The sequence below is a fragment of the Panthera uncia genome, chromosome D2 (assembly GCF_023721935.1).
Source record: "Panthera uncia isolate 11264 chromosome D2, Puncia_PCG_1.0, whole genome shotgun sequence".
Lineage (NCBI taxonomy): Eukaryota > Metazoa > Chordata > Mammalia > Carnivora > Felidae > Panthera > Panthera uncia.
This window is the reverse complement of record NC_064818.1, coordinates 26,119,970-26,133,875: the sequence shown is the minus strand read 5'-3', so window position 1 is coordinate 26,133,875 and position 13,906 is coordinate 26,119,970. Positions and strand designations below refer to the sequence as shown.

The 13,906-nt window shown below is 36.8% G+C and overlaps 1 protein-coding gene across 2 annotated transcripts in view; it reads left to right on the top strand.

Moving 5' to 3' along the window:
• Positions 1 to 13,906, top strand: part of CTNNA3 (catenin alpha 3) — a 1,717,381-nt gene that overhangs the window by 1,518,608 nt on the left and 184,867 nt on the right. For both annotated transcript variants that reach the window (XM_049646151.1, XM_049646149.1), the window contains one exon: positions 11,027 to 11,119. In XM_049646151.1, the coding sequence (XP_049502108.1) occupies positions 11,027 to 11,119 (93 nt within the window). The remainder of the gene's footprint in view (positions 1 to 11,026; positions 11,120 to 13,906) is intronic.

Sequence of the window (13,906 nt, the reverse complement as noted above, 5' to 3'; positions counted from 1 at the left end):
TTTTGCAATCTTGCTTTTTTTTTTTTTTTATTATTACTGACATGTCCTTGAAATGACACATTCAACCTTAAGCAGATTTTCTTGTAACACTCATTGCTTGTTTTTCCCCCAGATGATAAGGGTAGTAGTTTATTGTATAAATTTTATGACAAATCAATTATACAGAAAAAAAAACCACATATACTACACAACTCTCTCCTTCATATATATGCAATGTTTTATATAATTAGAACATATATATACATGTATACATTCAGTTAAAAGTATATTAAGTGCATTTTCTTTGCCATCAGATATTCTCTGAAACTTTTATTTTAATATCTGTAAGAATTAATAACTTTTCAGTTAGATGGCTTCTCTTCAGCTGGCTATTCTAACACTAAGAACACAAATTCACATAGAGAGAATCTGTGTGGCAAAGAATTTGATGCAAGGTGAGGTTTTCCTCACTCGAACATAGCAGAATCTGTCCGCTCTCCATGGTAGCAGTGTTCATACCCAAAAGGTGAAGATCAGGGCGTGTTATTAGTCATCTGCTGTAGCGGCTGCTACTTACTACCACAATTACTGCTGCCATGACCGTCATTACCAACACCTCCACTACTCTTGCTATTATTATTGCATTGTGCCCAACAACAGCATACCTCCCATCTATAGAACGGTGAGAGTAATTGTGCTGCCGAAATTCTCCATGGTATCGTCAGTTACTACCTATGAAGAGCCCTTCCATCGTCCAATTAGTCCTGAGTAAAACAAATTTAAAAAGTTGTTTCAAACTTTCTGAGAGGTTAACAATTCAAAAGGATCTTGTGATTTAAAATTGTATGCAGCACTTGAAAAGGGTGTCCTGCTACTTCAAACCTTTTTCTAAGTATTCATTTTGTCTCAATGTTGATTGTAAAAAAAAAAATAAATAAAAAAAGGAAAAAAAAAAAAAAAAAAAAAACAACCCTGCAATAGACTTGTAAACAATAGAATTGAATGGGATTTTCTGAATTGTTTAGTTCAATCTTTTTCACTTACTTCAGAAGGACTTGCGTTCTCATCAAGTTAAGTACTTGTTCAAGGCCACAAGATATTAAAGGGAGCATTTGACCTAAAATAAGATACTCCATCTTTATACTATGCTCCACCACAATTTTTGCCTCAATGTAAGAACTTTGACAAGATACTTGGCTTTAGGTTTTCTGCTCTAATTTGATTTTTTTAATGTTTATTTATTTTTGAGAGAGAGAGAGAGGGAGAGAGAGCAAGTGGGGTGGGGCAGAGAGAAAGGGAGACATAGAATCCGAAGCAGGCTCCAGGCTGTAAGCTGTCAGTACAGAGCCTGATGCGGGACTCAAACTCATGGACCGTGAAATCACGACCTGAGCCAAAGTCAGACACTCAACCAACTGAACCACCCAGGCACTCCTCTGTTCATATTTTTAGAAGGAGAATATAAAATCACAGCTCTGTCCAAAACACATTTAATAGTTTCGGTAATCAGTATAGCTCAATTCATATAGAACTTTAAAAAAAAAAAGAAGAAGAAGACAAAAAGAATGACGCAGGAGCATATTTGTTTTTCAGTTTCATTGGCATATACTTTTGCTCATGTGATGAACCAAAACTGAATTCATCTGAAGTTTGCTATAACTTAAAGCCAGGGTGCCATCCTGAGAAATAAGCAGGACTTCTTTTAGTTGGGTCTCTAAAGACAATATATGGTTCAAGGTAGGTGGCAGTGGTGCAATGAAGAAAGGCTCAATCATCTATTTGCTCCAGATGCCAAGTTTACTGAGGTCTAGAGATATATCCAGCAGGGAGAGGAGGAGATTAAGGACCAGTCTACTGGTGTGCTGCTGATCAAACCCCTAAATATCTGGCCTTCCTTGTTCTAAAGCAGTGTATTCATGCTGTTTGAAGCTTATTTTCTAGGCTTGTAAAATTTAACTACTCAATTCCCACATTTACCCTGTATCTGTGACTACCAAGCTGGTTCATAAAACAAGCACTGGACCTACTTTGAAGTAGCTGTTTATTAGCTGTGCAATATTGAATAGGTTGTGTTAACTCTAGGGCTCAGTTTCCTCAGCTATGGTATTAAAATGATACCATTTGCCTCTTCAGTTTTATTGTTAAGACTGAATGAGAAAAGGAACGCCGAATAACCCAGCAGAGTGTTGTTAATGAATAACATTAAGACCTTGATTAAAAATGATTACCTCACCTTTCTGTACTCAAAAAGAAGAATCTCAAGGATCCTGATCTGAATCTGGATGTTTCTCATATTTGAACTTTCTAAAAATATACTTTCATTCAAATCCTATTCTTCATGGTTTCATTAGTCTTTCATATCTTTATTTAAATGTCAAGCCGGAATACCTCTTATGACAGTTTTCATGAATTAGATACGGAGTCCTGGGAATTAGAGCTGGATCACCAACTCATTTGGTGGTTGAATAAGTACCATGATATTGACGATGCCACTTTCATTTATGACCCTCTTGCTGATTTCCTGTGTGCTTTTCTATAGTTATTAGCCTCATTGGTGTCTTTGGAGCAGAGGAATGACTGTCACAAGCTTCCTGATAGGAAGAAGGATTAAGGCTAAAATATGCATTACCCTGTGTGATTCTATCATTACTTGAGTCCTTAGACAGGATTTATATAAACTTAAGTGATTGTAATGATCACTTCTTATGATAATCATCATAATAAAGACTCAACCATAAGGCATTGCATGGTCCACTATTTGATGTCTGCTGACCTGGGTAGATTTTTAAATAGCAAACTAATAGAGACTTAATTCATAAAAAGTATATCAACAACTAAAGTTGTGTCTCCTCTGACAGCAATATTCTACATGTTCAGGATTTATCTGCCCAAGCTGTCGAGTCTGAGTACATGTTTAATTATATCGTCTAATGCATTATAGATGTATTCTTTTCTCTGACTTTTGTGTGTGTGTGTGTGTGTGTGTGTGTGTGTATGATATTCTGCAACTTAGCTTTGTCAAATTAGATTTCAATTGTTGTAGCCTTTAAGAGATGTAATACTCACCTAGGCTTCTTAGTTTCAACATACGGAATAATTTATATGGTGTTATATTCTTAGTGTGCTGGAAAAGAAGAATAAAATGGCTTGTGAAACATAAAGGGATGATAATAGTACCTAGAGGAGGTTTTGAATTATTTTTTGGAAGATTATAAGAAAAAAAACCACTAATGATTTTAATAGATCATTTGAAAATAGAAATATATGTCTTTATTCACATCTGTCCTTATTTCCTTATCCATTTACTTTCTTCCTTGTATCAGTTCACTAAAAACCATATTTATTGTGCACCTACTTTTTGCCAAGTGTTGTGTTAGGGACTAGAGTTATAATAATACTAGATGCCTTCTCATTCCTTGTGAGAGTCAGGAGATACATGTATTCAGAGATGAACCATATTTCTAATTGATATGATGAATTGGAGTGAATTTGTTTCACAGAACTCAATGGACTTACCAGATTATCTCCTAGTATTGAAGGTTCCTAGTACTTGGAAAACATTTCATCCAGATTAATGTTATGTTTTCAGTTTATGCATGAACTCATAAAATCTTAAAACTTGGAGAAGTTACAGAAAATATAAAATTTTAATGACTTTCCACCCATATTTTAAAGATGAGAAAACTGAAGCATAGAAAAATTATGAGATTTTCCTAACAACATACAACTAATTGGTGGCAAAGTTAGAATGAAAAACCAAGTATCCTAACTTCAAGTTCATTAATCTACCACTATAACACAACCCTAGCAGCTTTCTGATAATACAATAAATGTCTTCCCAGGTTACCTTGAGGTATTTTATACTCATTCTCCTCTTCTGCCTGACATTTCTAAGGAAATTTCTCTATGTCTCACCATTCAATCTCAGTCTCAAACCATGTAACTCTAGGGAATATCTCTTATTTACATTTAATATCCTTACCCTTTATCTCTCCTGAGAGCAAGGATTATGTTTTGTCTCAAGATCCCCAGAAACTAGCATAATAGCCTGTGTTTCTATGCATAAAAAACAGACATTCAAATATGTTAGTTGAGGTGACTTTTGATTTTTTTAACCTCTTTATTACTGATCAAACAAACTTGGACTATCACTGCATGTATTTAGGTAATAATTTTTCGTTATTAATAAAAGTTGAAAGAAGTATCCCAGAAGGGAAGCAGCTTATTAAATGCAGGCATTAACACTGTGACCAAGGTTGTAATTTTATTGTCATCAATCTTCTGATATAATCTTCCAGGTGTTTGGTTAAGACTAAAATGAGTGAACAGTGCCCTCTTCTGTCTGATAACCATAATGGTATTATATGGGGTATGAACTTCAGTCTACAAACTCGGATGTACGAGAAAAAAAAAAAAAACACCTTTTTATTTTTATAATGTCTAAGTTAACATAGTTTTAACTTTGCTCATGGGATATTTAAAAAATAGTCATTGGACCCTCCCTTTACCTCTGTCACTTGTGTTGGGCCAGGTGAACCAAACTTCTAGATCTCTAGTTCTCAGACAGGGATGATTCCTACCCTCTCCCCACTGGGGGACATTTGGAAATGTCTGGAGATACTTTTGATTGTTACAACTTGGGAGGGTCCTATTTCATGTAGTGGGTAGAGCCTAGGGATAGTGCTAAACATCCCACAGCATACAAGAACGTACAAGATAGTTTTTTGCAACCAGAATTATTCAGAACAAGATGCTTACGGTGCTAGGTTTTGGAGACTCTTTTCTAGAGACTTAGACTATATCAACGCATCAGAAAGGCCTACCAATTTCTTGCAATTTTCTAAAATTAGTTACCAGTGAGTATCCATTGTCCTAGCCCATGTAGCTCCTCCAGGTTTACTACTTGCTCTTTCCATGATACTTTATAGGCCTTGGTAAGACTTCAAACTCTGGTCTGAGTTTAGAAGATTGTGTTTTCTCTGATGTCTTTTTATATCTGTACTGAACTTTCAACGGGACCCATAGATTTCATTCTAGTCTTCCAAATCTGAGAATCTTGAGCTCTGTACAAAACCTATTATCTCTAATTTCCATAGTCTTTATTTTTAAAATACAAAATCCAGGATTCTTTGCCTCAAACTTTCCCTTAAGCAAGGAATCATGAACTCAACACTTATTGAAAGCAGAAGGGAAAGGATTAAACATTACTCTGTAGCTTAAAAATGTCCCATGACATTCTTCTGACATTGATACCGAAGCTTATTAGTCATTAAATCATTTATTTCTTTATTCAGTTAAGATATTTTTATTGAGCACACAGTATATGCTGTTTCAAGGTGCTCAGAGTGATGAACAAGACAGACAATATCCTTATTTTCATGAAAGTTATGTTCTAATGGGACAAGACAAAAACACATTCCCTTTCAAAAAAAAAAAACAAAAGAAAAATATAATTTCAGGTTATGATCATGAAAAGAGAGCTAATGAAAAATTACAAGGTGATATAAAAAACAAATGAAGTAGGGAAAAGGGTTCCTTTTAGATAGACTGACCAGGGCAGACTGGATAAGACTGAAGATAGGCCATCTGATCTCCTATGGTGAGAATGATCCAGCCATGTAAGAGGTCTAGGAGGACCATTCCAGGCAATAGAGTAGTCGATACAAAGAGCCAAAGACCAGGATGTAGAATGAGCAGATGAGTGGGCCATGTTTGAAGAGTACAAAAAGTGCTTGTGTGTGTTTTCAGCAAAAAGGCATTTCTTAGGTTTCTATCACTTGAAATTATATTACGAACATACCTAGTTCTCTTATAAAAATGAATTTTTGACATTGACATTCCCAAATCATCCTGTGCTGTCAGCTCAGCTAGCAGGACCTGACTGAGCATGCTCTTTCCACTGCCTGCTTGGGAAGACGGCCTGGAGTGCCCTTCCTAACAGCTTCCCCGAGTGTCAGACTGCTCCTGTCACTGCGCTGGCAGTTATTTGATTGTAGTAAACCAGCAATGGATAGTCGGAGAAGTATGATTTATGATTAAGTCACTTGTAGGATTTAGAATTTGACCTTCATTTGAGAGGAAAATGTCAAGCGTGACTCCTGTTCCTAGACCATCCTTTTTCTCCTGTTTTTTTTTTTCTTTCTTTCCTTCTTTCTCTTTCGTTTCTCTTTTCCTTTCCTTTTCAGTGACTACAAATTTCTTTTTTCATATATTTTAATGTTAAACATTTATAAAGTCTGTGCAAGTGAATTTTTATGTGTAATAACCCTGCGTACCGTCTCCCTAGAAATGCTGAAGGAATTAATGAGATAAAGTCTGTAGAGAGCATGAAGCTCCTTGGGAAAAAAGATGTATAAATGCAGTCATTTCTATCTCAGTAAATATATATACATATATATTTATTAAAACCACAAATTTATTCTGACTCTGAAGTTTAATGTGCCACTGTGGTTTATTGCAGCTCCAGTTTCTATGTAAAAACCTCAGCCTGAATATTTTCAAGTTTTATACTTGATTCTGGCCTCTTTCACATAAAGTGAGGTCTTATAATAAAATTAATGATAATCTATTATAATCATAAACAATATTAAACTTCAGGACTTTCTAGTCACTGAATAATGTTCCAGTCCATCATCTTATTTTATCCTCACAATAACCCTAAGAATTAGGTGATATTTTTGCCATTTTACAAGTGAGGAAACTAGGCTAATTTCATATCACTTTGAGCTACCTAAGAAGGGCTTCACAACAAGCAAGAGTTAAAATAGAAAAACATGAAAAGGTTTCCTGAATTCTAATATGAGAAATATATGAATAATGACTAAGTTTATTAACACTCTTTTGAGTAAAAAAAGGATATCTGTATCTTCCTCTTGGTCTAGTTTAGAGACAGCTCAGCTTAGAGAGGGAAAGTTGTTTCCATCATCACTGAGAATCTATGTGAGAGTGAATCTTTGCCAGGCCGACTTAAGGGATAATTTTATTCTTGTATATGAGTAAAATCAGGTTAAAAGAGAGCTTTACTTGGAATTTAGGAGAAAACAACGTGTGTGGAATTATATTAAACCCTGTTTAGTGCAAGACATCATATACTCAAAAATGGGGTGAATGTAACTAGAGTATCACATCAATCCAGAGTAACAAATTTGGAATAAAATGGAGGTAACCAAATTGATGCAAACATTTTATCCAAAAATATAAAGGGTTGGGTAAGGAATGGAATAGTGGAGAATGAGAAGAAAAAAAACAAGAGAAAAAAACAACAACAACAAAAGAAAGAAACAAACTTTTCCTGCACTCTAGCTATCTGTGGGCTAAGCAATTCTTCCTTACAGCATCTTAGTAGATTTGAGCCTCACGACAAATTTCGGAGTTAGGTGGTACTATCCAAAACTTTGTTCTGAGAAAACCAAAGTTTAAAATGGTACACAAAATGCCCAAAGTCCCACAATCACTAATTGGAGGGCCAGAATTCAAATTTAGGTCTATATTACTCAACATTATTGGGTCTTTCTACTACATAACACTGCTCTCAGGTAGTTTGATCTCACTTACACACACACACACACACACACACACTTTCCAGATGTTTGCACCTTCCAGAGTTGCCAGATGAGTGTACAATAGGGGGTCGCCCCGCCTTCCTCCTCCCTTTTAAATATTTACGCTATTATTATTTGTCTTGAGGCTTAAAAGAGTTAATGTATCACTCCAAAAGGGATTAGAATGCTCTTATTTCTCTCTTAGCTTCCACTTAATTTAGATTATAGCATTGTATATTTGACTTTTTATTTTTGCAATACCAGCCAACTGCTTGCCTTACGGAAAACAAAATGCTGCCAGCAAGTGTTTTAAGCACTCCCCCACTGATCTTGTTCCTGAAAAGAAGAGGTCAGTTGTAGTGGCTTTGCAAGAAGACTATAGTCCTGTGTTAAAGACAAAAACAAACAAGCAAAACAAAAACAAAAACAAAAACAAAAACACCAGCGCAGAAGTATGTGGGCGTAAATGGTAGGCTTATCTCTTCCTGCAATATCACCAACAAAAATGGTACTTGTGACTTCTGACAGCAGCAGTTCTTAGTTTCTGTTAAGTCACTTTATTTTGAGTTGAATAAAATACTGGAATCAATGAGGTTATATGTCACTTCATTGTAAAGTATAATCCAAGTAATTAACAGCGGGCATTTATAAGAAACAGATCACAGTAAGGACACCAGACAGCCTTCAATTGCAAAACAATAGGACCCAAGGAAAGGAATTTGATAACTGAATTTATTCAGATGTTTCAGGGGATGGTGATGTATCAAGGAGGGAAATCGAAAAGATTCTTTCTCAATATACTGTGGGAAAAATACACAAAAATGGCTAATAATGAAACACACGATTGTGTAGAAGTTCCACAGAAGTGAACTAATGTTACTAACACCTACGAAAAGAGAGTAAGTTGCCCTGTGATCATAGCTGCATGTAGTTGCAGAAAAGAAGGGCTGCCTGTAGAGATAAACATACATAAGGGTTACTCAAGCATATCAGAGGCCTTGGAAAGAGGGGGACTATTAATATCTAATAGTAGTCAGTTGAAGTACATGCAGAGTTTTGGGTGATGCTCAGTGCAAGGCTTAGAAAACGAAGTGCTGGTTAAAGATCCATGAGATGAGAAAGAATCTGAGGCCATTAGTGGTAGGAAATAGATAGCTTTACTCTATAGTGTGAACTTATTGCAAGTTCTCATCTCTAGAGTGGTCCCAAGGGAAGGGAAACCCTCCACAGCCCTCAGTATAAACAAAGGGCCTGTGTGCAAACCAAGGTTGAAGGGAAACCAAGGCTGGACTGAGGAGGCAATCTCTGTCCTTCCCCCATCTTTAACAGCCAGGTGTGTAGAAGAGATCTTTCACTTCACTTTTGGTTATTTTTCATGACACCTGTTTGATTTCTGAATTTCCCACCAGGGTTTTGTATTAAAGGGTTCATATATAATTTAAAGGAAAACAAATATTAACTTAATTCAAGTTAAATACTCTTACTTGTATTTGCAATAATAACAGATATCTTTAAATTATTGCCCCAGTAAGATGAAGAGACAATCAGGAATTAGGAGAAATAACATAATGCAAATAAAATCAGTTTGAAATATGGAAGTACAGTTAGGACAAGGGTTTGTTGTTGCCATTGGTATGTTTCGCTTTGTTCGTATCCAACTCTTTTTTGGCTATCACTGATAATTCTGCTTTATCCATTCAAAAGCATGGATGTGCTTGATTGTAGTGATATGACGATAGGCAGGGCAGACCCACTTCTTACCTCACAGAGGCGACAACAACTGGTTGCCTGTTTCAACAAACAATGCTGCAATCAAGTATGGGGAACATCATGAGAGTGGAAGTGGAGGGGTCAGGAAGAGCTTGGCAGAGGACCCAACCCAGTCCAGGTCTTCCTGAGCTAGATACCTCCCTGTCAGAAGATGTCTAAGCTGAAATTGAAAAAAAGAAATGGAAGTAGGTTAGCTCTTTAGGATAGACACTGCAGTTAATATATTTATTATTTAAATTCCTAGAAAATTTAATTTATTGATAGTTTTTGGTAGCATTTTAATGTTATATTGTTTTAACTGTAAATATTCCATTTCTTTATCACATGTAGGCATCTTGGTTTGTGATAACCACATAATGTTTAGCCAAATAGTTCTTGACTGAGAGAAAAACTTCCTTCTACTTATTTTGCTTTCTTTTTCTTTCAAAATTTATTGGGATATAATTCATATACGATAAGATTCACCCTTTTGAAGTTAAAACTCAGGGTGTGTACCTGTTTTTTTTGTATATGCACACAATCTTGCAATCGTTAACCACTATCTAATTCCAGAACATTGCGATCATCCTAAAGAAAGACTACATACCCATGAGCAATCATTGCCCACTCCCTCCTCCGTCACCCCCGCCTTTAGGAACTACCAGTCAAACTTTTGTCTCTATAGATTTGCCTATTCTAGACATTTCACACAAATGGAATCAACATGTGGTCTTTTTTTTTTCATCTTTATTTTATTTTATTTTTATTTTTTTAATAGGAAATTTATTGTCAAATTGGTTTCCATACAACACCCAGTGCCCATCCCAACAGGTGCCCTCCTCAATGCCCATCACCCACTCACTTTCCCCTCCCTCTCACCCCCCATCAACCCTCAGTATATTCTCAGTTTTTAAGAGTCTCTTGTGGTGTGGCTCCCTCCCTCTCTAACTTTTTTTTTTCCTTCCCCTCCCCCATGGTCTTCTGTTAAGTTTCCCAGGATCCACATAAGAGTGAAAACATATGGTATCTGTCTTTCTCTGTATGATTTATTTCACTTAGCATAACACTCTCCAGTTCCATCCGCATTTCTACAAAAGGCCATATTTCATTCTTTCTCATTACCACGTAGTATTCCATTGTGTCTATAAACCACAATTTCTTTATCCATTCATCAGTTGATGGACATTTAGGCTCTTTCCATCATTTGGCTATTGTTGAGAGTGCTGCTATAAACATTGGGGTACAAGTGCCCCTATGCATCAGTACTCCTGTATCCCTTGGGTAAATTCCTAGCAGTGCTACTGCTGGGTCATAGGGTAGATCTATTTTTAATTTTTTGAGGAACCTCCACACTGTTTTCCGGAGTGGCTGCACCAGTCTGCTTGCAAACATGTGGTCTTTTATGACTGACTCTTTTCACTTACCATAATACCTTCAAGATTCACCTATGTTGCAGCCTGTCTCAGTATCCCATTCCTTTTTATAGCCAAATCATATTTTATTGTATAGAATTGTGTTTATCTATTCCTCACTAGATTTGTATTTGAGTTGTTTCCACTTTTTGGCTACTATGATTGGTGCTGTTATGAACAGCTTTTTTTAACAAGCTTTTGTGTGGGCATGTATTTATTTTCATTTCTTTTCTAGGAGTAGAATTGCAGGGTCATATTGGTACCTCTGTGCTTACTTTTTGAGGTATGGTCACTCTGTTTTCCATTTTGCATTCTCACCAGCAATGCTTTGCTTTCTTTTTATAGACCCCAGAGGAACTGGAGGATGTTTCTGACTTGGAAGAGGAACATGAGGTGCGCAGTCACACCAGCATTCAGACTGAAGGGAAAACTGACCGGGTAAGTCACCTCCCTGAGAGGACAACTATATGCTGTGCCCTCTTCTTGTCAATCATGTAGGCGCTCACAGGTGGGACTCCTGGCTCTGGGGGTGGTTTTGCAAAGCACAGGAAGAAGAGCCTTGGAATCCATGGGCCACAGCATGAGAGGAATTATTTCCTTTACCTTGAAAGCCCACAGGGAGACCATTTCTGATCATGTAGTAAATCACCCCATGCCACTTTTGATGTTTATAGCAGTCATGGGAATATAGAATTCAAATGTGCACACATTTATTTAGATAGAAAAGAGAAACCAAGAAGTTATAAATATACTCTGTAATTCTAGGGGAAGAAACTGAGAAACTACCCCTGTACTTTTCTTCCTTTCTGCCTTGCCCTCTTCTCCCCTTACCATCAACACACACACACACACACACACACACACACAGACACACACACACACACACACACCTCCAACAATGCTAAAAAACTTCTGAATTACTCTGAGGTATTGTATCTCACTTTACTTGCACCCAGTGCTTGGGAACCTGTGAAAGTTTGGTTTCCTAGCCAATGATCATTTGTAACTGCAGACCAGCCTGCGGAACGTGGGTCTAAAAGCCAGGCAGTAGAGTATAGCAGCTTAGATTGTCCTGCAACACATCTGAATTAGCCACTCCCTTACTCTGTTACCTGGGAAACTCAGCCTTTCTCTAACTTGGTTCGCTGATTTATAAAGTGAGGATAGTACTAGTACTCTCTATATGTGGATTATTGTGCAAATAACTAAATTAACTAGTAGAGCCCTTAACACATGGCTTAGCTCATAGTAAGTTCTCAATAATCATTAGTTATTATTTGTAGCTATAGTAGTGATAGTATACTTATCATCAGCATTATTACTATTAATTAGCTAAATTCAGTGACATTACATTTGGAGGTGGATAGAAAAAGATAAATTTAAGAAAGTCTCATGTCTTTTTTAAGTTTATTTATTTATTTTTGAGAGGGAGAGAGAGAGAGAGTACCAGCAGGAGAGGAGCAGAGAGAGAGGGAGACACAGAATCTAAAGCAGGCTCCAGGCTCTGAGCTGTCAGGGCATAGCCCAATGTGGGGCTCAAATTCATGAACTGTGAGACACGACTACAGCTGAAGTCAGATGCTCAACTGACTGAGCCACCCAGGCTCCCCAAAAGTTCCATGTTTTCAAATATTCAGATTACTTAGAACTGATATATATTAGTCACGACACCTGTGCTTTCTTAGAAATGTTGGTTTTCTTGAGTTTCCATTCCTTGCTGATTATTTGGATTACTTCCCAGCCCTCTAGAAACCAGTTCATGCTGGGAACTGCCTGGGGGCACCCAGCATCTAAAAGAAGTTTTCTTCAAATCTAGTAGGCATCTTTGGAAAGAGATCAGTTTTTACAAATGGCAATGGGATTGGGAATAAAGTTTGCTGATATTCTAGTTTGCTCATGCTTTCAAGTAAGTGAGTGATTCACTTAGGCTGCTGCTGAGCCACTGTAGGTGGAGGGTAGTTGTCAGGACATACAGAGTAATTGATAGGAGAAAATTTTGTTACAATAAAGGTAACTTTTAGGATGCCGGGATTAGGATAAACATGCCATGTTTCTCATTCTGTATCATCACATGTATACAATGAAGCCTTGGTTAAGACCTTAAAACTTAGAAACTTCAAAGTACTTCATCTGAAAAATGAGAAGAATAATATCTTACCTTCTCACAGCATAACCTCAAAGATAATAACCTCAAAGAAGGTAATGCATATGAAAGTGTTTTATAAACTTTATAATTATATGCCAAGAAATTAAGCTTCTTATTACTACTGTTTGATTTGTATTTTTGTTCTTCACTGGGGTTACAGACCAGCTAGATGGCCACCTGATTATAGTAGGTTAAGACGTTGATGATCTCCATGGTCCTGGATCTTAAGAATCTTTCATAGAAGGCACTGCTTCTAACCTTGTAGAAATCATCCCAAAACTTCTCTGCATTCTGGATTTGTGTTCCACTGTGCACATTTCCCTGACAGGCCAGTTCATTTGGAATGCCCCTGGGCAACACCCTCACTACTACCTAGTGGCAAGAAAGATCCCTTCCCATCACATCTACTGGGAACAATGTTATATTCAACCTGACCACTCTCTGCTCTAGTAAATCTCTCTGTATAAAATGTGAATATCTTAGATTTTATTCACTTCCTGCCTTGAGGCTTCTCTGAAATTGCTGTGTGGAATCCCTCAGGAAGCTATTCAGATATTCTAATATATGCATAATCTTGTGTGAAGCATTAACACTCCACAGAGTAACCTTGGTGAATACTCTTATATTCCTTGGATGGACTATTTTGCATTTTCCATAGGTACTCAAAGGATTCAGAGGGAGATCAAGCCCCACCGGTACCATGGTGACCAGCTTGATAATATATCTTTGGAATTGCCCTCCTTGTTTTCCATATTCATCCTTCCCAGGTTCCCAGTTCTGTTCCCCAAGATTTCATCCCAGAATAAGCTACCTTCCATTCTTAGACTCTGCTTTTGGGAGAAAACGAGAAAAGATAGTCACAGTATATAAACTAACTATCACATTAACTTTGATATATTGATACATTATCCCAGTTTTACTAATAAGATCACTGAGGCACAGACAGCTTTATATAACTTGTCTAGTAAGTGGATTATGTTTTCTGATTAAGAACTTTAGTGATTACCACATATCAATTTACTTAAAATACAGAGTTAGTGGAATGAATCTTTTATTAACAAGCAACAAACCACCACCAC